Source organism: Giraffa tippelskirchi, chromosome 2 (genome assembly GCF_054371585.1).
Source record: "Giraffa tippelskirchi isolate mGirTip1 chromosome 2, T2T-mGirTip1v1.2.pri, whole genome shotgun sequence".
In the NCBI taxonomy this organism is placed as follows: domain Eukaryota; kingdom Metazoa; phylum Chordata; class Mammalia; order Artiodactyla; family Giraffidae; genus Giraffa; species Giraffa tippelskirchi.
Window position 1 is genome coordinate 73,466,434 of NC_137276.1, and position 27,240 is coordinate 73,493,673.

Here is a 27,240-nt window from a genome sequence, read left to right on the forward strand (position 1 = left end):
AAAGTAACACAGAAATTTATTCTTGAAGAAAACTGTAAAGCAGGAGGTTCATGACAGATGGTTCTTTATGGAAACAAAGGCCATTTTAGGGAGGCAGAGAGGGGAGGATGAGTTCAGATTCTGGATCCCGCATGCATTGTTTATTTCAGAAATCACTTTAGAAAGCCATATACAACAAATACATCAGATACTCAGCTGAAAGGTAAGAATGTGTATTTTAGTCATAAAATGGCACAGAAGCAGCAAGAGATGGAAAAGTCAGGCCAGCAAGGAGAAAGTCATGCCTATAGCTGACAGAGAGGCTGCTGACAAACCACCCCTCCCCCCACCGCCCTGGGGAAGCAGGTCTTAGGAAAGAGCTGAGTAACATCTGTGGTGTCTCGGAGGTGGCTCACAATGCACTAAATGTGTGGGTCCACTGGTATCCAACCCTTCTGACCCTGAACTGCTGACAGGTGCTGATCATAAGGGTTTTACTGTCCTCCCCAACCTCAGCAGTAGAAGCAGCTATTAAGATAGAGGCTGGCAGCACAGTTTTAGAGTACAGAATACTCAGCCAAGGAAGAAAGCAGAGAGGCACCAAAATAAGAATGAACATGCATCCAGGGAAACAAAAAACCTGAATCGAACAAACTGGAAAACAATCTGTCGAGATGACAACTGAAGTCTAAGTCTAACGGAATGAGTCCTTGAAGCAACCCAAACACTGGAATCTCGATTAACCAGAATTCACGGGGAAACAAGAAGCTTTATTTTGGAGGCTCGCAAATTAATTGAGGGTGAGGTTAAAAACAAAAATATTCTTATTTCATAGAACTTCACAGGGCCAATTATTTTAAGAGCTGGAGCTAGCTTCATTTTACTAAAACTTTGGAATAAGAGTGATTTCATTTTTTTAAAAACAATTCTGTAGTCTGCCTCCTGCTTCCAAAAGGGACTTGTAAAAAAGCCTGGTTCACCGAGATTCCCATTTGTTAAATTCTGGTTAATCCAGGTGCCCATATTGACATGAACTATGTTTTATGATGTAGTGTGTCCAAAAGGACACTACTGATGGCCCCTAGAACATATTTCCCAAAGCCCAGTGATGGGACCCTTTGGGTCCAGAACCACCAAGGGTCTAGACCCTTGGGTCCAGAACCACCCACCCTTTTAGATGATGTTCACAATCGCTGTCGGCTTTTTTTTGGCCATTTTGGGTCTGATGTTGCCTTTCCGGCCAAACCCCAAAGGCTCCCCTTTCTTTGCTGGTCTGTAGAGTTCTCTTGGGGACTCGGTCTGCTCATGCAGGGATTTGGCAGGCTGCATGCTAGCTCTGTCATCCTTGGCTTTTTTCATCCTTCCCTTTGGATGGAAATGGGTCTTGAGATCAGGGTGGTTAAACACAGAATGCAGGTGCCCTCGGCTTCTACAGATGGTTGTGGGAGGAGGTAGATAAGCAGAAAGATTTAAATCCTTAAAAGAATAAAAACTACTCATGGCACAATCACTCCTATGTGCTAAGGTGACAATAATGCAACCAGTAAAACAAGTAATATATTGTATATTGATACTTTTCCTTCCATATTGATACTATGGCCTTCATGAAAATGATCTCATGATACTAAATTCCCAGGGAGATATTACTAGTCTTATATACCAGTGATAGAACCTGAGGCATAGAAAACCTAAATGACTATCGGGGTAACACACAGTGGTCTATGGAGAAGATGAGGCCAGAACCTATACCTTTTGACTATTTAAGTGACTTCTAGGGGATTCAGACAAATCTGTAGTACAGCTATCATAAAGTATATGATTCACAGTATAAATTTATGTATAAAATATATATCAGTATGCATACTACATTAATAGCACTATAGAGTTACTATGACTACACCATAGCACAATATGAGAAAGTTCTATTACACAATACTTTAAAAAGACTCCTGTAGTACCATCATACTGCCATATACTCATAGACCATTAGCATAAAAGTCACATCCACATTTTTAGAAAGGTAAATAAGCAGGTAAATTTTCACCTGAAGCTCTCAAATCCAATTATATTATAGATACCATAAAAAGTGCAACAGGAAGGCATATTATGCAAACATTAATCAAATGGTCTAAGTATAAAAAGATATACATACAGGCATTTGGGTTTCCTATTTGAGGAGATATCTGTAAGCTGAAGGAAAACAAATAAGACAAAATATTACTTCACTTAAAGGTTGGGTTTGGTTTTATAAAAATCCTCCTTCTTATGTTTTTAAGAAACCGTATTCCCATTAAGGAAGCCAGTGACTGTTATCAGGAGCACTGCCCATGGCACCATCCATCACTGCAGTGAACAAGAACGTTTTGTGCTCAGCTCTGCTTACTCAGGAAGCCTCTGTGGCTCCCTGTTCTGAGAATTCCAAGAAGTCAGTATCAGCAGATCTCAAAAATTTCAAAAAGTTAAACAGCCCCTCAAGAGAACAACATTTGAAGAAACATGTTTTTAGAAACTGTAATGATGTGCTATTATTTCTTGACTGATTCAGGCTGTATTTATTTGCAGCTAATTTACACAGCTATGACTGGTCATAGTGTATCAACTAAAGGGGAAATTGGCACAAAATGTTAATTGCCTAAAATACATCATTTCTAAAATGAGAACATACAAAAACCCAACTCCACAACTGTCCTGAGGCCATCTATCACTGAGATTATTTTCCACTCTCAATGAAATATCTGCATGCACTTTTGTGGCTGGGCTCAGAATACCATTTGCAGAACAAAATGATATCATTTTGTGTTCCAGATGTCACCAAACACTTTATAGGCAAGTGTATTTTTAGTGTATTCCCAAGCTTCAGTTCCCAACCTCCCGCATGCAGCCTTCAACTAAAAGAAGTGCTGTCACACTATCAGGCAGATTGACAGAAGAAGAGGGTGACAAAGAGAATGTGGAGAAAGGGCCATCTTGGCCCAGTATGGGCAACATCCACCCCCACTATATTCAAGTCACCCAAAAAACCAAGCCTGGCATAACAGGATCTTTCTCCAAGTTTTCTGTATGCAGCTTAAGCTGTAGACAGGGGCAAATCAAAAAGAAGGTTTCTTAAACAGACTTCTTGGTGCCCAAGAAGGTGAGACGGAATTCCTGCCTTCTGCCTTGGGACACAATTGAATGTCACATTATTGCCAACCCTGTCCATGCTGGCAGGGTTTGGCATGGGATTAGTAAATGGGAACAGAAAAAGGCACCTTCCTTGCATGAGGGTCCTGAGGTCTTGTAATATACAAAGAAGGGGGAACAGATGGCTCCAGCAAACACTGGACTGGCAGCTTCTGGGAACCCTGGAGGCATCAGCATCTCTACTCTCTTTCCTCCAGTCCACCCATGCTCCCTGCTCCAATCAGCTGGGCTCCTTGAATTTCAATGTATCTATAAACTGTAACAACTTACAGAGTTTTTCTTCCTTTAAATACTTTCCCACTTAAAAAATTCATTATTATTGAGGTATAACAAAATGTTTTCAACTTTATGTGTGTATGTAAACATATAATGTGATGATTTGCTGCATATGGGTACATAATTCCCTTTGGAATTTTATTCAAAAGTGTGTGTATGTGTGTATGTGTGCGTGCGCGCCCACATACACACATACACATGTTCCCTTACTGGGGAAAAGGCCAACAGTGATCTGACAGATTATGAGGTTTGTGGGTGGAGGTGGTGCCTTATCACAGGCACCAAAGAATTTCCTCTGCTCTCCTCCCTGTGAACACAAGAGGCCAGTGTTCCTTCTGGATCCACAGCTGTAGGCGGATGGAAACGCTCTTCCCACTCAGTCAATCCACCTGCCTCCATTTTCTCCTGACCCAACTACTCTGTCTTTTTATTTAGGGAGAGAAAGGTATGACGATGGGTATCAAGAGAGGCCCTGGTCAACATTTATGGTTGAAAAAAATATAAATAACATTGCACTGAGAGCCAATCTAAACTTCTAAAGCACAGACATGGTGTCTCAGGTTTCAGCAGGTTTTGGGAAACTGGAAACCTAGCCCTCCTCCAACTTTCCTCTCTGTATATACCCAACATTTTAGGCCAAAACCATGAATTCGTTCTTGACTCCTCAGTTTCCCTCACCAGCAAAATCTAATCCTCATCCAGGCCAACTGGTCCTGTCAATTCTCCTCTAAGAACATACCCTATACCTTTTATTTCTACTTTGGCTCTATCTGAGCTGCTGTCCCCTCTCACCGGCCACAACATAACCCATCTCTCATTCTTGCATCCCTCCATCAGTTCCCCTAGCGCAGCAGAGTGATTCTTCTAAAACATAGATCATCCCCTACTTAAAACCTTCCAATGGTTTTTCCCTGTGTGTGATGGAACAGATCCACACTCCTTATATGACCAAGAAGCTCCTGCCTGATCTGGACCCCTCCTGCCTCTCCGACTTATCTCCTGCCACTCAAATGTGCCAAGCTTATTCCCTCCTGAGGCAGCTGCACTTCCTATTTCTCTGCTTAGAATGTTCCACTTCCAAATTTTCCAGAACTGCCTGCTTGCCATTCAGGTCACAGTGCAAATGCTGACTTCTGAGCAGGGCTTTTTTTGAAAGCTTTTTACTAAAGCTAAAGTGACCACTTCAAACATGTCATCTTACTTTTTTCTTCATAGTAGTTATTCACTATACGGAATTATCTTCCTTAGTGATTGCTTATTGTGTGTCCCTCCTCCCTGAGACCAGGGACCTCATCGATCTCATTCACAGCAGTTTCCTCAGCACCCAGTAAGCGCTGCGTCCCCAATAAATATGGTAAATGAATTACTGCTAGTACTTAATTTAGCAACCTGCAGGAAATAAATGCAATGCTTAAAATAAGATTATCCAAGCTATTTCATGACCTTCTATTTGAGCAGGTCTGTGAGTAATTCTGGCAGATGGTATATTAGGTCACTTTGTGTCTAATTCGACAGCATGTTTCAGAGCATGCAGACAAATTATCTGAGTAAGCACATTGCATTTTTAGAATTCAGCCAGGTGAAAAAGAACATAAATGCTCAAGGGGATTAATGCCGAAACATAATTTCAGAAAAGGCGCTATTGTGAGGGGGAAGGAAATTTTTCTAGTGCACAAAAGAATCTTAAAGCTAGAAAGAATCAAGTTACACATCAATCTAGAAATGTCATTACTCTCTGGAGGGGTAATGAGAAAAAGAGGGAAGAGGAGAGAGAGAGGCAGGGAGGCAGGGAAGAAGGGAGATGAAGAGGCCGTGTTGTTTCTGCAGAGCAGCCTTGGTGGAAATGGGGAGAGCCAGCCAGGCTGGGGATGGCATTCCCCATGGTTTTGGAGGAGGGAGTTTAGGTGCCAGGAGTTGAAAGTTCTGCTCCATCCTGGGGTGCACCTAGGCAAGAAGCTCTCCCAGGCAGAGCTGAGGCTCCAGAGGCCTGCACCTTCTCTAAGCTGGATCAAACAGGTTACTACAGATATGACCCATAGCTTATCCTGCTAAAAGCTTCGAAGTTCTTCCATGTATCCACAGCCACAGATATACAGAGAGGCCAGACTGAGTAGTTAAATTACATCAAAGACATGGTAAATGTATTTTATTATGAGAAATAGACTAAGTTAAAAGGAAAAATGGTTTTAGGATTCGTAGACTGTCTCATAACATGGCCCAAAGTAGAGCTGAGAGGACTATATGTGAAAACAGGGGAAACCACATCTGCCCATTCTTTCAGAAATCAAACATCTTGTCCTTGACACCTTTTGGGGTGATGTGTCCTCCGTGCAAAAGTCAGCTTACCTCGCTACATCCTGATCATGCCCTACTTACAGACAGCTCTCATTTCTAAATTCCCACTCAATCTCAACTGTATTTGATTTGATTTGAATTAAGTTCTTTCCTATGTGGATTAAATAGTTCTTTCCTATGGGGATTAAATCTGAAAAAGGCAGATGATGTCATATTTGGGACATAAAGAACAAAAACATAAATATTTACTATTACATGTCCTACCATATTTGTATGTACATGTATACGTATATACGTATATTTATGTGCACCTATACACACATATAATTTCATATCTATACGTTTGACTACAAGAGCTGGGATGCTGTTTGACTTTTGATTATATGATACAGCAGGTAAGAACTAATGACTGGCTATGTCATTTAAAAGGTGTTCAGTTTCCAAGCTGGAAAAGTAAAGTGAGCACAGAAATACAAATAAAGGCAAGAACTAGTGGGCTTCCTTTCTTTCTCCTTGCCTTCTATTATTTTCTCTTTCTTTAAGAACTTCTTAATTTTGTACAATAAAAATTTATACATTTCGTAGCTCTGCATTACTTATAAGCCTAAGTACTGAAAATATTATGGCTACATTTTAATTTTAGAACTCCTAACCACCAAAGTCAGGTGATGATCAGAGAATGTGAGAAGTTTAAAGCCCTTATAGAGCATCTATTCCAACTGCTTCATTTTATAGAAGAATGATGGGCCCAGGAAGACAAACTATCTCACCCAGTCAGAAGCAAGGTGGGAATGATCTAGAAGCCAGGCCGACTCACCTCACATCTGGTCTCTGTGATCTCATGCCACACCCCCCTCCTAAGAGAGGACAAAGTGGAAGGAGGAGGCAGGGAAGAGCTCAGTCTATGACTGGACTCTCATAGTTTCCCAAGGAGGTGACTAGGGAACCAAGGAGGGGAATAAAGTTTCCTTCTCAGAGACCACAGACACCCACCCAGAAAATAACAAATACGTCAGGTAGCTAAAACTGCCTTGATGACAGTTACTGAAACCTCATAGGTGTTAACACGCTGACTTCCTTCCGATCCACTTTGTTCCTGACTGGGAAGGTCTGGGGCTTGCACAATTGCACAGCTGTAAGGCTGAGTGAAGGTTACTACAGTAAGCACTGTGTAAGAGTCTTCATTTCTTCCCTTCCTCCTTGTCTCTGTACTTTCCTGCTGTCTGTGTCTCTCCCTCTGGTCTTCCTTCTTTCATCCACCTGCCTTTCATTTCATTCCTTCTTTGTTTATTTAATAATGTTTCCTGTTAAATCGTGGCTTCCAGACTGCTCACCCTAAATTTTTCAGTCAACCAACAGCAACCTTACTAATCTTTTGGTTAGCATAAATGTTTCCTATTTTTCTTTTCCTCATTTTGGGGTTAGTAAAAGAATCATTTTTAAATCTTCTGAGAAGATGGTAAGCATAAATAAAATTTAATTGATAATGAAAATGTTATAAATAAACCACTTTAGGTTTTCAAAAATCCATTCTTTGGCTTTGTTGTTTATACCATCAAGGAAACTGTATAGAGGGTAAATGTGACCACCCACATCCCTCATCTGAAGCGTGCTTATTTATAAACCACCCACCTCCCACCCACCCTCCAAAGAGACCAGGCAACCTTGATCAAGCCACTTATGAGAGTTGGACCTTCATCTATATTCAGGGTTCTCATTTGGGCTCTGGGGGTTTCTTAAGTCCCTACAACCATATGTAAAATTATATGCAAAATCCTATTATAGAATACCACTTGGGGATTTTGCTTAGTCTTTCTGCAAATCTACTTAAAGAATGTTTCACCCTCAGAGACTACCAACAAGTGTTTTCCTTCCTATTAAGAGGGGAAAAAGCGATTAAATCTTTCGCTAAGAAGCATGAAAGCTTTCAGAAGATTCCTTGACAAGCTCAAAAACAGGATAATATTAATAACTTCCTATCCACCTGACACATGATTGGGACAGATGATTTCTTTGGATACTTCAAACTGTTATACTGCAACATAAAAGTATTTCTACCACCTCAGCTTGATGTGGAGTTGGAGGTGAAGAACCGGAGACGGCGCATCCAGCATCTCACTTACTCCCAGGTGTCCTAGACTCACCTGTATCACTTCTGCAACACAGGCGTGGCTGGGGCAATGCTTTCAGATGATGTCTAGAAAATTCCTGCAAGTCATTCCCCAGCACCCTTTTCTTCTGTCCTTGACCCCACCTGACACATCACAACCCTCACACTGGGCCTGCAGGACTCACCGCGTGCTCACGGGAGTCCCTGCAGAGGCCGGCCCCCTGCTGGCTGTGATAGTACTCCAGCTGCTTTTCCGCTAGCTCTACCCGGTGCAGCAGATTCTCTATGAAGTCCTGGAGCCGAGCTTTTCCTTGAACTTCCTTCTCAGCTGCTGTTTCCAGGAAATGGTTGAATGTAACCACCTCTCTGCAAGGCAAAAATGTCAGAACACAAAATGGAGAACTGAGACAGGAATTCATTCATTCAATGAATATTTACTGACAGCCTACCCTGTCAAGACTTCCCTGGTGGCTCAGATGGTAAAGCGTCTGCCTACAATGCCGGAGACCCGGGTTTGATCCCTGAGCGGGGAAGATCCTCTGGAGAAGGAAATGGCAAACCCCTCCAGTACTCTTGCCTGGAAAATCCCATGGATGGAGGAGCCTGGGAGGCTACAGTCCATGGGGGTGCAAAGAGTCAGACACGACCGAGCAACTTCACTTCACTTACCCTGTCAGGCACCGCCCTATGTAGTATGGCCATGTGTGTTGTGCTCAGTCACTTCAGTTGTGTCTGACTCTTTGGGACCCCATGGACCATAGCCTGTCAGGCCCCTCTGTCTACGGAATTTTCTCTGCAAGAATACTGGAGTGGGTTGTGAACTCATTCATTCAACTCATATTTACTGAGAGCCTACTATGTGTCAGGCACAGCCCTACATAGTATGGCTGTAGCCATGATAAAAGGCATAAAATTACATTTTAGTGATTGCATTTTGAGGTTACATTTTAGTAGAAGATAGTCGCTATAAAATAAACATACATGTCAGTTGGTGATAAGTGCTAAGGAGGAAATGGAAACGGGGTTCAAGGGGACAGAGAATGACAGAAGAAGGAAAGGGATAAGTGATACTGTAGACAGCAAAGTCAGAGCCACCTTTTGGATGAGGCAGCATTTGTATGGACACCAGAAAGCAAGAACAGTCGTGAAGACAGCTGGGAAGAGCAAGCCGGGTCCTCGGTGGGAACATGCAGAATGGTCTGAGGTACAGAGCAGAGCGGGGAAAGGGGACAACAGCTGAGGCTGGGACCAGGTAGGTTCTCATAGGTCAGCATGAGGACTCCAGCTTTTATTATGAGACAGGAAACCACTGGCCACCTTTGAGAAAAGTTCTGTCCTATATTTTAAAAGTCTGGCTATTAGGGAAGAAAAGACTACAGGAAGGGAAGTATGGAAGCAAGATGCCACACTGAGCACCAGCACATATAAAATAGTATATGTCCAATAGTATATTTTAAGCTAAGAATGAACAGTCTAAGAACCGCCTTCTTGAAGTAGATCCAAGGTGTGTTGGGGAAGCTACTGTAGCTGACATAGGAGAAGCAATGTGCAAGCTGCCCCTCCCTAAAAAGTTGAGCAAAATACCTTCATATACATAATTCATTGTAATTCACAAATCCAGAAAAATTTTAGTAACTATATTACTATTTTATATCTTATTTCTAAGGCAAGTATGAAAATAATACTTCCCTGAGTTACAACTAAATAAGTTCTTTATTAAAAATTCAAACACATGAAATATATAATGAAGAAAATATCACCTAAAATCCCATTATCCTAAGACCGTCACCATTTACATTTGGTAACTGTCCTCACAAACATCTCCACAAACACACACACACATTAATCAGCACTACCAGTGGGTATACAGTATCACAATTTTCTCATTTAATTTGCCTCACTCAATAAGAAATCATGAAGATCTTTTTGGCCATCCTCTTTGTATGTTTTGTCACTCCCATTGGAGCAAATGAATTCAATAATTTCACTACCTGTTGGATACAATATTTATGTGTCTTTGAACTCTCAACCTTCAAGGAGTGGTCCCTCATTTTTCTGGCCATGTTCTACCCATGCAGAGCCAAGATTCTAAAGAATCTGATCATTGTCCCCTAAACCTCTTTCATTTTAGATTAACAAATCCTATTTTTTTAATCTAACCTCAGGCATTTGTTCTAGATAGTCAATTAAATTCTATTCCTTCTCCGAATCTTCTCAGCCTCTACTTGATTTTTATTTTCTGCTAAGCTTCATAATTTCTTGAGAGTAGAACTTCATGGATGTTTAGCTCAGGAAGTCATAGTTTCACAGGTCTTTGCCAAATAATTGGTGGTGACTTCCAACTCCTTTATTCTGTACAACTAGTCAGGAGGCCACTTTTACAATTAGTAATGATTTTTCTCTCACAAATATATTAAATCATATTTTTCCATACTGAAAAGTTTCTGACACTTCCTACAGAGTTAAGCATCTCTGCAAAACTTTCAGAATTATATATTTATACAAACAGAAAAGAGACTGGTTCTAACAATGATTCACTCCAAAAACTGCTCATCAAACTTGTTCTAGTTTCCTATCCAGATCAAATATAAACTCAGAGCCCATAAGAATTCCATTATCTTTCAGTAGTTAAGAAGTATTCGCATATAAGAAGTAAGAGTCCTTTTTGGAAAGTTCTCTTTTGTAATTAAGTTCCAATTTTATTTCCAGATGTTTCCCTATGAGCCCTGAATAGAAGATGTCCAATTTCCAAGCTGTTCAAGCCACAGAGAGAAGCCAATTTTCAAGTTCTGCTGTCATTTGCCTTTCCTCTGCCTCCTAGGTGAGTCACAAAACCCTAACCAGCAGCAAAACAGTGAGGGTCCATTCAGGTGTCACATCCAGCCCCGTCATGGTTCTTAGTTATAGTAGAGAACCTTTGGATGGAACATCTTCATACAGCTCAAAAGCACCACCAAAAACAAAGCCCAGGAAATGGCTACTCCTTCCTCTTTCCAAAACCAAGGCTTCAATTTATGTGGAATCAAGCCCGTAATAGAGTCCTCTACATAGACAGTGACATTCAGGATAACTGACTCTTGAAGCATCTCCACACTAGCACTTAAAGGAGAAACAACCAGAAACCCACAATCCTCTCGCCCACCAAAACCAAAAACGTAGAAAAAAGAGCCCGTGTATTTTTTCAGTTTATTTTGGTTTAAATATTTACTATATTTATATCATTACACAAGTATTTCACATTTATTATGAGAAATATAAAAAGTGATCTATGGAAGACCCAACTGAGCAGAAGCTCAATCAGCTCTTTGCTTTAACTCCATCATTCAATACATGACACATAATACTCAATAAATATTTATCGTAATCAATGTTTAAAAAGGACAAAGAAGAAACAAAATGTGACCCATAGTCCTATAACCCAGAGGTCACTACTGTCAACATTCTGGTGTATTTTTTTCCAGTCTTTTTTTTTTTTTTTTTCCTGTGCATATTTACTATTCTTGGGCTCTCAGGCTATACAGTTTAGAATGTAAGACATCAGTATTTGACAGCTTAATCCCACAGGATCAACATCTCAAAAGCAAGAAAACAAATGTGAATGAAATGCAGCTTATGATTGTGGCTGTATTTTTACCTCATGTGATGTTTTATAACTGGTTCGATATAAAACTTTATTTCATATAAAACTTTTAAAAACATTAATGCCACTAGTTGATTGTGGAGTGTTATGTCATGTTGTAAAAAAGAAGAATCTTTTTCTAACCTCACTCATCCAATTATCTTGTGCCCTAAAGCTAAAAAGTTAATACCCTTTTTTCCAAACAACTTGGCACCAATACTAAACTAATTTCAGTTTACGGATGTTTCACATCAACTAAGAAAAAAAAAAATGATTTAATTCTAAAAGAGAAGTTACACGAGAAAAGGGCTGGAGAAGTTCATCATACTGAGACTGTTTGGGTATCTGTATTAGATAAAAACAGGAATAAAACCTGGTGATTAATTGTGGAATAATATGTGTGCACAGCTTCACATCCCCCTTTTCACATCCTGTTCAGTCTGGATTAACAATATGCAGAAACACCTCTTATTTCCCCAAGGAATCGTGTGAACTTCCTGAATGAAAAAGAAAGAGCTTTAACTACTTTGCATTTGTACTTTTTAAAATAATTATACTCCTAACAGTAAAATATCCACTCAAAGTGCAAGACAGACCAATGAATTTCAATGGAGGGGAGGAGGAAATGTTTGTTCACTGGTTTGGTTTCAGATTCCACACTGCAATTAACCTTTGAGAAACTACCAATTGTCAAGCTTTGGCACAGTATCAAAGCAGAATAGCCACCATTCTCTCAGAAGGCTATTAACATACCTCTCCACTTTCCTACTACCTATCTGTGTGAGACTAGATTTCCTTCATCTACTTCAACCAAAACAACAAATTTGCAACAGATTAAAAGCAGAACTAATGAAATTCAGCTGCCTCCTGTTAAGCCAGACATTAAAAGTATTTCCCAAATTTCGAAAACAATACCATTCTTTTCACTAAATTGTTTTTGGGAAAACTAGTCTTTTTTGAAATATTTTCATTGTGTTAAACAAGTAATGGATTTAATATTGTTATTTTCATATGAATTAATAACTGTCCTTTTTACTTTTCTGAATTTTAATTTTTAATATAGTGAACCTTGATAAAACCTACACAGAGAAAAGTTTCTTGGGGTCCTCAGATTTTTTAAGAGTGTAAAGGGAAGTGAAGCCAAAGGATTGAGAACTGCTGCCATACCATGTACAGTTCAGTTCAGTTCAGTTGCTCAGTTGTGTCCAACTCTTTGTGACCCCATGGACTGCAGCACGCCAGGCCTTCCTGTCCATCACCAACTCCCCGAGTTTACTCAAACTTGGGACGGTCAGGGAGAATAGCATTGAAACATGTATATTATCACATGTGAAACAGAACACCATTCCAGGTTCGGTGCATGAGACAAATGCTCAGGGCCGGGGCAATGGGATGACCCAGAGGGATGGGATGGGGAGGGAGGTGGGAGGGGGGCTCAGGATGGGGAACACATGTAAACCCATGGCTCATTCATGTCAATGTATGGCAAAAACCACTACAGTATTGTAAAGTAATTAGCCCCCAACTAAAATAAATAAATTTATTAAAAAAAAAAAAAGTCATGTCCATTGAGTCGATGATACCATCCAACCATCTAATCCTCTATCGCCCCTTCTCCTCTCGCCTTCGATCTTTCCCAGCATCAGGGTCTTTTCAAATGAGTCAGCTCTTTGCATCATGTGGCGAAAGTATTGGAGTTTCAGCTTCAGCATCAGTCCTTCCAGTGAACATTCAGGACTGATTTCCTTTAGGATTGACTGGTTTGATCTCCTTGCTGTCCAAGGGACTCTCAAGAGTCTTCTCCAAAACCACAGTTCAAAAGCATCAATTCTTTGGCGCTCATCTTTCTTTATAGTCCAACTCGCACATCCACACATGACTACTGGAAAAACCATTGCTTTGACTAGATGGACATTTGTTGGCAAAGTAATGTGTCTGCTTTTTAACATGCTGTCTCAGTTGAGTTCAGTTCAGTCACTCAGTCGTGTCCGACTTTTTGTGACCCCATGAATCACAGCATGCCAGGCCTCCCTGTCCATCACCAACTCCCGGAGTCTACCCAAACCCATGTCCATTGAGTCGGTGATGCAATCCAACCATCTCAGCCTTTGTCGTCCCCTTCTCCTCCTGCCCCAAATTCTTCCCAGTATCAGGGTCTTTTCCAATAAGTCAGCTTTTCGAATGAGGTGGCCAAAGTATTGGAGTTTCAGCTTCAACATCAGTCCTTCCAATGAATACCCAGGACTGATCTACTTTAGGATGGACTGGTTGGATCTTCTTGCAGTCCAAGGGACTCTAAGAGTCTTCTCCAACACCACAGTTCAAAAGCATCAATTCTTCGGCACTCAGCTTTCTTCACAGTCCAACTCTCACATCCATACATGACTACTGGAAAAACCATAGCCTTGACTAGATGGACCTTTGTTGGCAAAGTAATGTCTCTGCTTTTAAATATGCTATCTAGGTTGGTCATAACCTTCCTTCCAAGGAGTAAGCGTCTTTTAATTTCATGGCTGCCATCACCATCAGCAGTGATTTTGGAGCCCCCCAAAATAAAGTCTGACACTGTTTCCACTGTTTCCCCATCTATTTCCCATGAAGTGATGGGACCAGAAGCCATGATCTTAGTTTTCTGAATTTTGAGCTCTAAGCCAACTTTTTCACTCTCCTCTCTCACTTTCATCAAGAGGCTCTTTAGTTCTTCTTCACTTTTTGCCATAAGGGTGGTGTCATCTGCATATCTGAGGTTATTGATATTTCTCCCCACAATCTTGATTCCAGCTTGTGTTTCTTCCAGCCCAGCGTTTCTCATGATGTACTCTGCACAGAAGTTAAATAAGCAGGGTGACAATATACAGCCTTGACGTACTCCTTTTCCTATTTGGAACCAGTCTGTTGTTCCATGTCCAGTTCTAACTGTTGCTTCCTGACCTGCATACAGGTTTCTCAAGAGACAGGTCAGATGGTCTGGTATTCTCATCTCTTTCAGAATTTTCCACAGTTTATTGTGATCCACACAGTCAAAGGCTTTGGCATAGTCAATAAAGCAGAAATAGATGTTTTTCTGCAACTCTCTTGCTTTTTCGATGATCCAGCGGATGTTGGCAATTTGATCTCTGGTTCCTCTGCCTTTTCTAAAACCAGTGTGAATATCTGGAAGTTCAGGGTTCACGTATTGCTGAAGCCTGGCTTGGAGAATTTTGAGCATTACTTTACTAGCATGTGAGATGAGTGCAATTGTGCGGTAGTTTGAGCATTCTTTGGCATTGCCTTTCTTTGGGATTGGAATGAAAACTGACCTTTTCCAGTCCTGTGGCCACTGCTGAGTTTTCCAAATTTCCTGGCATATCGAGTGCAGCACTTTCACAGCATCACCTTTGAGGATTTGAAATAGCTCAACTGGAATTCCATCACCTCCACTAGCTTTGTTCGTAGTGATGCTTTCTAAGGCCCACTTGACTTCACATTCCAGGATGTCTGGCTCTAGGTAAGAGATCACACCATCGTGATTATCTGGGTTGTGAAGATCTTTTTTGTATATTTCTTCTGTGTATTCTTGCCACCTCTTCTTAATATCTTCTGCTTCTGTTAGGTCCATACCATTTCTGTCCTTTATTGACCCCATCTTTGCATGAAATGTTCCCTTGATATCTCTAATTTTCTTGAAGAGATCTCTAGTCTTTCCCATTCTCTCATTTTCTTCTATTTCTTTGCACTGATCACTGAGGAAGGCTTTCTTATATCTCCTTGCTATTCTTTGGAACTCTGCATTCAAATGGGTATATCTTTCCTTTTCTCCTTTGCTTTTGGTTTCTCTTCTTTTCACAGCTATTTGTAAGGCCTCCTCAGACAGCCATTTTGCTTTTTGCATTTCTTTTTCTTGGGGATGATCTTGATCCTTGTCTCCTGTACAGTGTCACGAACCTCCGTCCATAGTTCATCAGGCACTCTATCAGATCTAGTCCCTTAAATCTATTTGTCACTTCCACTGTATAATCTTTAGGGATTTGATTTAGGTCATACCTGAATGGTCTAGTGGTTTTCTCCACTTTCTTCAATTTAAGCCTGAATTTGGTAATACCATGTACAGTGCGTGCTAAATCATTTCACTCGTGTTCGACTCTTTGTGATCCTATGGACTGTAGCCCACCAGGCTCTTATGTCCACTGGAATTCTCCAGGCAAGAGTACTGGAGTGGGTTGCCATTTCCTTCTTCAGCAGATCTTCCCAATCCAGGGATAGAACCTGCATGTCTTATGTCTCCTGCATTGGCAGATGGGTTCTTTACTACTAGTGCCACCCAGGAAGCCCTACCATATACACAGTGATCCTAAATCTCATAATTCAGATTAGGGTGGACAACACAGGCTAGAACCCTGGTACAATACAGCCAGAATCCCCAAATTTATTTACTCCACTATTCACTAACACAGCAAACATTTACTGAATGCTACCAGGTATCGGGCTTAGTGCAATGGCATTTATGAACCAGTGGCCATCCTCATGAAGCTTACTGTCTAACCCAGGGGTCAGCCAACTTTTTCTGTAAAGGGCCAGGAAGTAAATATTTTAACCTCTGCAGTTCATATGGTCTCTGTTGCAACTATTCAAGTCTGCCTAGCACGAAAGAGCTACAGAGGCTGTGTAACAATAAAACTTCATTTATGGACATTGAATTTTGAATTTCATATAATTTTCAAATGTCATGAATTATTATTTGCCTTTTGAGTTGTTTTCAAGCATTCAAAAAAAACAACTATTCTTAGCACAGGGGCTCCACAAAAGCAGGTGGTGGGCTTGATCCAGCTGTGATAAGGCAGACTCCCCACATAGTGGGGAAGCAGACATTAAAAGAAACAAACATGAAGTTACAAAGCTGAATATGACTAAGAAAAAGAGTAACAACATGATGCTATCAGAAAGCAGAGTAAAAAGACGTGTGGTTTTAAGTTCTCAACACTGACTCAGAATACAGTGCAAAGCTGGAAGGCCAGATGAGAAGATAAGGGCAAACCTGAAATTCAACCCAGGTGTGGGTGCAGAACAGCTCTGGGAAAATTAACTGATTCTAGGCTGCTTCCAGCCCTATTTTTGACTTATTATTTATCTGTTTTTTTAAAGGTTAAATATGATTGAAATCAAGGTTTTAAGCGTCAATGGAAAATACCTTTATTTAAAGCAATATCTGATACTAAAGGAAAAAGATACCAGTATATAGTATAAGAAGCTGGCCTGAAGCTTGTTATCATGCTGAATGATTTGCAGACCTAGAATCTGTCGGTATCCTGAGATGCACAGGTGTTCAGAAACAAAGTCTAGAAGGAGGCATGCAGGGGAAAAGCCCCTTCAGTACAAAATTTTATTTAGAAAGAAGTATTTGTTCACTCATGCACTCATTCATTTGCAGGATAGCTATAAGCTCTAAAACATAGGTAATACTTCATTTTATTACAGATTGAATCCCTTCAGTTACTTCTTCAGAAGTAGGTTAAAGATGGGTTAATTTCAGAAAAATCAAAGATACACTGTCATGTGAACAACACACTCTAGAAGCAGGTGTAGAGATAGAGGGAAATGCATGTTAACGCTCCGTGGTGTTCACTGCGATTTTACACTGGCAGTGAACTGTGCATTGTTAATGAGGGACGGCTCACTGATCATATCACCCATTGTAATCTACTGTCAACAAACCATTTCCAGCTTTCATGGCCATCCTGCAAGCCTTCGGTTCACCTCGGGCCTCATCAAGGCACATCACCTCCTCTCTGCTCCAGTGTTAGTTCACTCCCCTCAGCCTCCAAGCCAGATGCTTACTTCTGCACATGCTGTTCCCTCCACCAGGGTCCCTTCCCAAGCCCCCTCTTAATGATCCTTCTAACCTCAGGCTCCCAGCAGACCCGCGCCTAGATGTGGGCTAGGTGATCTGCTGTGTTCTCCTGCAGAACCGGGTAGCCTGTCACAGTCCACGCTCCAGGGACTAGTTGTGCCCTTGACACCATCAACCGTAAAACCAGGGACTTCGGGGTCCTGGCCTGCTGCTTCCCTGCAATCCCCACAGCACCTAACGTGAGACCAGAACACATCAGGGGGTCCACAAATTTCTGCTGAATGCGTGAAATGTGCTATTAATAACTCCATCTTTAGTCAAAAATCTTTAACTGACTAAAAGATTCTGAGGTTTCTTTGTCTCTTTTTCCAGACAAGTATTGGGGCGTAAAACAAGTAAGTGACCTACAACAAAGGTACCTGCTACAGAAATAGAGGTGGGATCTAAAATTGATGCCTCTTTCCTATTCTTGAACAACACTTTAACAGCTTCCATCCCAAGGGCAAAGCTCTACCCAGTTATTTAAATTTCATTCTGCATTACTGATTTATGAACCTCTTCAGAGGTATATGAAACGGTAAAAATACCCCTGGTTAAAAATAGCCTAGCTATTGATCACAGAGCACCTCAGACAGACTGTAATGTCACCCATGAGGCAAATCCTAAAACTAGAGCCAACTGCTTCCGAGTGCTGGAAGCCTGGCTGCTCACTCAGTGCTCGGGGTCAGCTCCTGTGTCCCTGGCGGGGCCCACAAGGTGGAATCCACACCTGCTACACGTCAGGAGCCACATCACATTTCCACTCGGGTCAGCCCTTTGCCTCATCTTTCTTTTATGACCTCCTGGAACACACCAAAAAGAATACAAATCTAATTAAGGACTTAAAAAAAAATAACTCTAAGAAGAAAGTCAGATTATTCTTATTTGCACTAAATAGATCAAAACCACATCCTAAGCCCCTCAGTCCAGACAGAGAGGGTGGTAGGAGAAGGGAGGACAGACATGAGAGAGACATACCGGGGGCTCCACAAATTTCTGCTGAATGCATGAAATGTGTTATCAACAACTCCATCTTTAGTCAAAAATCTTTAACTGACTAAAAGATTCTGAGGTTTCTTTGTCTCTTTTTCCAGACAAGTATTGGGGCGTAAAACAAGTAAGTGACCTACAACAAAGGTACCTGCTACAGAAATAGAGGTGGGATCTCTTTTACAAAATTTGAAAATTTGTGGGGGGGTCTCCAAATTTTATCAGAGATCTAAGAGGGCATGTTTGACATCCTGTTTTTTCCTACATTAGTCTGTAAGTCTACACAGAACACAGCCTGGGTAGAGAGGACTCCATTTGCATAAATGCATTAAAACGTGGAGCAGACACCTCCCTGTCCCACTGAACTCTACATCTAACATGATTTTTCTGAGCCTGCTTCCTAGCTATGGGTCAGTCTGGAGACCAAGTTGCCCGCTCACTGCTTTAGTTGATCAAAGATGGGAAAGAGGGTTCAGTTACGCAAAGCAAGTTACCAAGTCAAACTTGTCTTTCAAAGGACAGCATTCTACAGCCAGCTCTGGATAGAAACCTGTGTGGACCTTCCTAGCTCAAGCCACCCCTGGATGTCTCTTTTTAACACACCCCTCATGATGTTTAATATCTGACTTACTTGCTCATCTACTCCTGTCATAGAAGCAGGAACTGGACTCCTTTGGTTATCACTGTATGACCAGAACTCAGAACAGTACCTGGCACTCAGTAGGCACTCAATAAAGAGTTGTCTTCTGGCTGACACCAGCCTGGGAACAGGACAGATGATGAAGGAAGAAGGTAAAGGTCATATCTATGGCTTGCAAGGGAGCAGTATGGAAAAGACATGGAACTACAAAGAGTCCCCCTCACTGCCATCCAAGGCTGGCAGTGGCACATACTCCATCCTGACTGGGCATGGACATCTAGAGGGTCAAGTTCACAGCCCTTGTTGGAAGCTAGAAGTCCTGAGCTGGTGTTCCAGAAGCTTTGTATCATAACTGTACTGATGACGCCGCCACTCCCCATTTCCCAACACTTCTGATGCTAAATGATGTCACCATGCCAGGCCTCTCAACACAGCAGAGAAGTAAGCCCATTCCAAAACAGGCCAGATTTGGTATTACCTAAGTCTTGATGCTCTGGGCAAATATCCCATTTTCAAAAGTCTGGCTGAGGCACAGTGAATTAATGGAAAAGGCACTCAGTAAAGAGAAGAAATTTGGGTTCCCATTTCAGCTTTGTTACTAAATTTTTGTCCCTGTCATTCTACTGTTTCGGGCTTTATTTCTGACATGTGTAAAATGAATGTGGGTACTTTCCAGAATTAAAAATACACAGTCCCCTCAGGGTTCATCTCTAATAGTCACCTCTATGATGTCCTTCAATGTCACTGTCCTCCGACTACCAATGCATATCCCACCCTTCCTCCTCACTCTTCGGTGTGGCCTCAACACAAGGGATTTCTCTAATGTTCATCAACTTGAAACTGTGGCTTGTATTTAAGCACTGAGTTTGAACATGGGTATGATTTATTCTTCCTATGTAGTGTGGAAGCTTCTTAGGGAAAAGGACCAAGAATTTTATGTCCCCCCCCCCCACACACACCTAGCACAGTGCTGGGCACATCACAGGTGCTCGGTCAGGGCCTTCCAACCTTGCTAGCACATGAGTATGCAAGTAAATTTAGGATTACTGCTATTACATTGATGTTCTCCGAACCCCAGGTAACCAAATCAGCCAGGAGTCAGCTACAATCCAATCCATGTCTATCTTTCTAATTAAGGGATACCCTACTGCAAAGTTGGCCAGGGTCGATTTACCTGATCATGGACAGTGCTACCTACAAGCTCTAAATATTCTGGGACAAGTAAATACAGTATCTGTTTGCATAAGACTTTTAAAGTTGCACAGACTGAAAACAATGGGCAGTTTCTTTCTTGGATGCGCACTCCAGAAACAGAGACACCTCTCTGTGGAGGTACAATGAGACTTGCACAAAAGTACAAAACTCTGCCAATTCAAACAATCTTTGTTACACAGCATATAGATGACTTCTATATCCAAGTTGATTCAGCCTATAGATGGCCTCAAGGCAGAATCAGCCCTTAAGTCTTTTATTTCAGTATGAAAAAAAGGATTTTTTTTTTACTTCGGCCATGCTGTGCGGCTTGTGAGATCTTAGTTCCCAAACAGAGACCAGAGATCGAATTGTGCCCCGTGCAGTGAAAGTCCGGTGTTTTAACCACTGGACCACCAGGTAAGTCCCAAAAAGGATTTTAAAGTTGAGGGGAAAATCCATAATCAAGAGAACCTCATGTGAATGTCAAAATACTAGAAGTCTGCTTATTTTTTAAACCAAATCTACCATCTGTGTCTTAAAGGGTCCCTGGAGTTTAAGTTAATTTCAAATGGGACTGTAACAACCTACTTTTTCTCACAGATGAGACTTGAGAGCTGAGGAGAACTGGGTTCAATCCCTGGGTTGGGAAGATCCCCTGAAGGAGGACATGGCAACCCACTCCAGTATTCTTAGCTGGGAAATCCTATGGACAGAAGAGCCTGGCAGGCTACAGTCCATGGGGTTGCAAGAGTTGGAGACTTAGAGACTAAATAATAACAACAACAAACAGGAGAGCACAGCTCCTGATATGTCTGTTGGGGAAGCAGGACCTTCCGTATAAGGTCACCTCTTTCCTTTGGTGGAAGGCACAGCAATGTGAGGGAGTGGTGAGGAGGGAAGGAGCATGGCTGAGCCAGGCTTATCTGGTCAGTCACCCTAGTTTCAATAGCATGACAAGTGGACAGCTGGCTTGCTCTGCTCCCCACTCTGGGGTGGAGGCTGCTGGCCACAGTTGCTCTCTCAGACCAAGAGCTCCACTGTCTTCCTGGAAAGAACACTCTTTCAGTCTTATTTTATGTACAGAAAGAGTGATTATTTGAGGCATGAATACAGAAATTAATGGGACAAGCCAAATGAAGGCTTAACAAAATGAAGACTTTGTTTATCTAATGTTTAAAAGTTTAACGCAGTTTCACTAAATTTTCACTTAAAGTGGTTTTTGTTCTGTTTTTGTCACTGCTCTTTTTTCCCTGGTAGTCCAAAAATGTCATACTAAAACTCAACTCATAATTTGCCCTTAGGTATACACCCCAAAATGTGAACAAAGATATATGTACAAAGAATGTAACTGAGACATTATTTTTTAAAGCAGGAAAATGGAACAAAACCCATGTATTCCTCAGTAGCAAACGGATTAGAACAGTATGTGTCATGATTCCACTGGGGAAAACCCAGTAACTATATGTGCATATAAAGTACCTACGACTGTATGTACACAGGAGAGGTCCATAAGGATATCCACTGACCTAAACAGTGGCTGTCTCCAGAGAATGGGGTGGAGGATACCTGAAGAGGAGGGAGGACTTTTAACACAACAATTTTGCCCTGCTAAATTTTATTTTTACGAATATATTTAGTTTTCTAATTGGTCCTCTGGTAACAGTACTGGATTTACCATATATAACATATTATCACTGCTGATTCGTGCGTGGCCCACTTTTAGTTAAGTTATTTGACCAGTTATTTTTTTTAATAATAAAGCACCCTCGAACACAAAATGAAAGTTAGATCCTTGACAATAACCTAGATCTAACCATATCCTCCTCCCTACCATCGTATTGTTTTCCTATGCTCCAGGCAACCACCACCCCAAAGCCCATCTCTATTATTACTTGTGTACTTAATAAAACATGACAAATAAATAAATGCACACAATTAACTTGGTTGCCTTTTAAACTGACTGCTCTTACATCAGACAGAAATATCACAAATTTAACTCCATGCTTTTCTCTGCACAAAAAGCAATGCCATCTGCCATTTTTTCAGTGGTGCAGTATTAGTCACCCTTGGTGCTATAGCAAGTCAAGGCACTAACTTCCCACCAGGAAACACCAAGAGCCAAGAATGAAACATTTTTCAAAGGAGATCATTTCCACAGGAGTAAAGTAAATCAGTGGCTGATTCAAATCTGTCCTCACTACATGATTTAAAAAAGTATCTAGTTGAGCAGTGCAGGCTTTTTCTCCAGGCAGGCGGTAAGCATTTAGTTATAGCAAGTGATGATCTCTTTAATACATAAGGTTTCTCAGCCTCTTACCAAGTGGAGGAAGCATTAATTACTACATTTTAAGAGACAACACCAGATAGAAGAGTGCCCGAGGACAAAGAAAGCATGAAATTAAGTCAATCTGTATAGCACACCTCAAATTATTTGAAAACCTTCCTTTTAGGCTGTTTCAGTCAATCAATTTTTACTTCCTTTGGTTCTATGAATTCTGAGCCTCCATTTAAAATTAAATCCAACATTCTGCATTTGGGATATAACACTGCATTGTTACATATACTTTTCTAGTTTGAGATGAATCTATACTTATTGATAAGGAAATGCTTTTCCAAGTATGATAATTTTTAAACTAATAGCTTCTCCGATCACCTGTAATTTGTAAAAACCAGCATCAACTCTCTGCAAGCAGGCACGACTTAGTCTAGTATTTTACAAAAAGAAAATTCTAAAACTTAAATCATAAAAGTATGGCAATCTCAGATGCTTCCTCTGGGTTTCCTAATGTCTGCATCTTTGAAATAAAAATTATTATTAATAGATTCTCAGCTACTAACATTTAATTAACATGAACAGGTAATACGAAATGGCTAAGAAGCAAAAATTATTTATATTTAGACCATATTTTTATATTTGCATAAGACAACATCTCATGTTCTTGATTTTATTACATGGAGATTGTCAATAAGACAGAAAGGGTGCCCCAGCACTCCCTTTCTGCCTTCCCATTCAACTCACCACCCCTACCCCCCACCCCCTACTCCCCTCACACACACACACACACACACACACACACACCAGGAATGGATCCCACCATGGACAGAGGACACTTGTAGTAGACATCTGTAGTAGTCTACAGTTTCTAAGGTGAGAAGGAATGTGGTATTTCGACTTTCAGGTTGCTGAGCTGGAGACCATAGCAGAGAGGGTAAACAATACTAAAAGCCTTGTGTCTCCTACATTCAATTATATCAGTGGGAGACTGCAGCAAGGTACCTGCAAGCAATTAAAACCAAACCATGCTTAACACTGGAGTGTAACTTGGGAGTGGGTGGGAAGTGTCTAAAGCAGTGGGGTTAGCATCCATTTTCAACGCCACTTACTCTTCTTTCCTCAGAAGCTCCTCTTCGGATTCCGTCAGGCGTTGCCTCAGGGCAGCAATCATCTCCACGGCCACATCCACCTGTCTGTTCAGGGCCCGCTCTCGTCTCTGAACTTCCTGCTTCTTCTGCGTCAGTTGCACAAATGCCGCCCGAACTTCCAACAGTTCGGCAGTTTTCTGGGCCAGCTCTTTGGTGAGTTTATCAATCCTCTTCTCTATGGTCCTGTCCACAGCCTCGACCATCCGACTGAACTTTTCTCTGACATGTGCCTCGAAAGCTGCTTTGGTGTCTGAGGTGGGAAGGCCCGGACTGGCCCTCGGGGCGTCGGGCGAGTCTGCACGTAGGTCTACTGTAGTGTAGGTCTGCACGTAGGACACAGGCCTCTCTGCCACCATCTCGAATGGCTTCCTGTCCTTGGAGTGTTCGTGCGAAATACTATACAAGTTAACATAGCTCGGTTTCTGCTTTACTATGTTGCCACAGCTCTGCAATTTTCCCGGTTTCGGGGATTCGGAGGAAGTGACCAGGTCTGTGTCTTTGAGGGATGGAAAGAGGCTGCATTTTGTCAAGAGGGTTCTCTCCTGGTAGCTGTGACTAAATTCCAGATGGGCCCTCAACGAGGACAGGCTTCTAAATCTGGTATGGTCCCCACACCTCGGGCAACGGAAGGGCAGGCACACAGCGACATTCTCAAAGGACTCCTGCCAGGGGTATCTGCTTTCCTCAAAGGCCTTCTGTTGCATTACTCTAAAAATCCTGGGCAGGAGAGAATAAAACAGCTAGTTTGCATGTCTGCTTAAAAAAATGCTACTGAAATGATTGTTGCTGATCTCCATGAGGACAGAGGCTTTGAAATTCCAAGTGCCTTTTCCATATAATAACTAATTAAAATTAAAACCTACAATCCATGGGCCAAATCCAACAACATTCCACTCATTTCCATATTGTCTACTGCTGCTTTGCACTAAAGGGTGGAGGTGAGTAGTTGAGAAGGAGGCCCTATAGCAGGCTAATTCAAAATACTTACTACTTGGTCTTTACAGAAAAAGTTTGCCAACCCCTGCTTAAGATAAAAAAGATGGGTATCATTCCCTTTTCACAGATGAGGAAACTGGAGCAAGGAGGTAAAGCAATTAATCCAAGGTCAAAAGGACAGTGTCAGATTCCCACATGGAATTCAACTTTCCTGCCCTCCTGAATTTAGTACAGTCACTGCAAAAACACGCACTATTTTACTGAGCACCCTGATAAGCATGAAAAAAAAAAAGAGAGATTCATATGAATTGTCAAAACAGGTCCTAAGACAGCAAACTCAGCAACCTTTCTCAAATATAGGAAAAATATCACTCAAACTAGGTGCAGTGTGGCATTAAGCACACAATCAGCTGAAAAATTTTCAATCTGAGATTTCTGCCCTTAATTTTATTTTTAAATTATTGCTGTGATGATATAAATCAAAGTGTTATCATAACAATGATGCTCCCTTAATACTGCAGATTTACTGAAATCTGGAAACCCAATGTATCAAATACTAAGTGGGGCCACAGATAAGATTTTACTAAAACAAAGTGTTCTGGATGGATTTGTCTCAACTCTGATCCTGTTTTAACATGACGACCTCTAGGGTGGCCAAAGTTTGAACCATGTAGGTTACAGCATAACTCTTTTAGTAAAGGGAAGTTCTTATTTCCTCGTAGAAATTTATTTTCTTAGCCCTAGCAACAGATGACTGCTAGCAGCCCAATTCTACGAGCATCTAGTCCCTCCAGGAATGGTTTCTTAAATGTAATAAGCACTGGGCCCCAAAGGGAGGGAGCCAAGGGTCTTGGCTAAAAAGTACTTTTCTTGGGCCCTCAACCTCTTTGACAGCAGAGGTGCCAGTGGTCCCCACACAGTAGACAAGCTTCCATGTTAATAAGCCTCTGCCCCCAGAGAGGGGAACCTCTTCCTGTGCTACAGCAAGCTGTTTAACCACGCGTATTCTGGGGACAGGAGGCCAACTCTGGCCGAAAACCAGGCCAGACGTGAAAGAAGGGGTACTAGAATTCCAGGCAGCAATGGAGAAGGAATGGCATCCCCGGATGGGGAAACCGGTGCTCACGCACCCCGGGAGTGCGCAAGGTTTCAACGGCCCAGCGGGGGCCCCAGTTCACAGGGTTGGCAGACAAGCCCTAATTTCCTCTGCCTTAAGTGGGGCAGGCTGGAAATGAGTGTGCCTCGGGGGTCCCGGCTCTCCCCGCCCCAGCTCCTCTGCGTGCCAGCCCGCCGGTGCCAGAGTGGATACGTGCGCACACGAGTGCCCGCAGGCGGGGGCCGAGATGCCCAGCTCCCCGCCGTGGTGCGGGACGGGACCTGCTGCCCAGCCCGGACGGCCCTCTCTGCCGCGCCCCCTGGGCCGGGCCGCGGGCGCAGATGCCCACTTACCCGACTTGTTGCTGCAGCTGCTGCTGCCGCCACGACGGTGCTGCTGCTGCGGGAACGAAGCGGTTTTCAGCAGAGCCGTAAATCAGGCTGAGCGGGCCTGCTCTCGCCCCCCGCGCACCCCCGCGCCGGGACCAAAGAGGCTTCCAGGGCGGAGCGTGGCGCGTGCCAGCGGGGGCGGCGTGCGCGGTTGCCGGGACCCCGCACGCGGAGAGAGCTTTCGCCTCGGGGGTCCCGGACCGTCGTGGTCCCGCGGGGGACACCCCAGCTCTTCCCGGCTTCCGAGAGCACCTTCTGCCCTCTCCCAGCCGCGTAGCGGGATGGGGCTCAGGATTCCACTGACATCACCGGGAGAGGTGCCGGGATCTCTCCCCCTTCCGGGGGAGGAAGGGGGAAAGCTTGCCAGCCTCTGAAGCGCTGCGCTTTCTGCAGGCCCTGGCAGGGTTTGTTTGGACTTTACAGTTACTGGGGAGCAGGAGAGTGTGTGTCAGGATGAAGCATGGCCGGGCATCTTCTTTGAAAATCTGCCAGCAGGAAGATGCGGGTGTATATGTTAGGACTTCTTCATTCTAACTGACATCCCAGAATAACTAGCCTTGACAGCCCACCCTGACCCTCCTAGCGGAGTATGCTGGTGCTGAGTTAACGGGCAGAACTAAGTCTAGGAAAGTATATGGGTTGTGAATAAAGAAATGAGACCCCTACCATTCGCACTCCCGTCTCTGAGATGCACCCTCCCCCTGCCCCCCAGCAGAAGTGACGATTTCCCATCCTAAAGAGAGGTTTCTTTCCTTCTAAAGGACACAGATGACTCAGCTTTTTTTTTTTTTTAACCTCTTTTGGAATATTTCTAGTCTAACTGTTGAAATGAAACCAGAATAAAAGTTACCATTGGGTTTTCTTGTCAAAAGAAGATTTTGTTCATCTGCAGTTACTCTGATGAATCTTCTTAACTTCACAGGGTGCCTCTATTCTCAGAAGGTACTGTTACTTATTTCAACCTTGATTTTAACTGTAAATATCTCAGTAATTATCTCAGATTTGGGGGAGGGGTGCAATCAATGTAATTAATCAATGTAAGAGTCCAAGCTCTGGAGTTAGGCTTGATTCAAATCCTAGTTCTAGAATTCAAATGTGTTTTTATAGTAAATATGGTGATTACATTTACCAGAAATCGACCTTAAAAGAACTGAACAGGGTCCCCCTGTTTGTATAAAGCTCCTGTGAAGGGAACACAGGTCAGATTACTGTTTCCTTCTCCATGTCTGCAACATGTATGTGTA

General features: G+C 42.3%; 2 protein-coding genes across 9 annotated transcripts in view; one reads left to right on the plus strand and one right to left on the minus strand.

The window, feature by feature from the left end:
- On the minus strand, positions 1 to 26,074 carry ZNF365 (zinc finger protein 365). The gene is made up of 5 exons (XM_081569002.1): positions 25,961 to 26,074; positions 23,537 to 24,292; positions 8,029 to 8,209; positions 2,132 to 2,169; positions 1 to 1,408 (listed from the first exon to the last, which is right to left on the minus strand). The coding sequence occupies exons 2-5, from the start codon at positions 24,277 to 24,279 to the stop codon at positions 1,153 to 1,155; spliced, it is 1,218 nt and encodes a 405-aa protein (XP_081425128.1). The 5' UTR covers positions 24,280 to 24,292; positions 25,961 to 26,074; the 3' UTR covers positions 1 to 1,152.
- Positions 1 to 27,240, plus strand: part of LOC145537959 (uncharacterized) — a 475,282-nt gene that overhangs the window by 413,782 nt on the left and 34,260 nt on the right. For 7 of the 8 annotated variants that reach the window (XM_081569007.1, XM_081569005.1, XM_081569010.1 and 4 more), the window contains 2 exons: positions 10,553 to 10,664; positions 23,551 to 24,866. Coding sequence is in view for 1 of the 8 variants with exons in the window: in XM_081569004.1 (XP_081425130.1) it covers positions 25,855 to 26,370 (516 nt within the window). In the remaining 7 variants the exon portion in view is untranslated. Of the gene's footprint in view, positions 1 to 10,552; positions 10,665 to 23,550; positions 26,939 to 27,240 lie in introns of those variants that run through there. The other variant, XM_081569004.1, reaches the window with a different exon arrangement.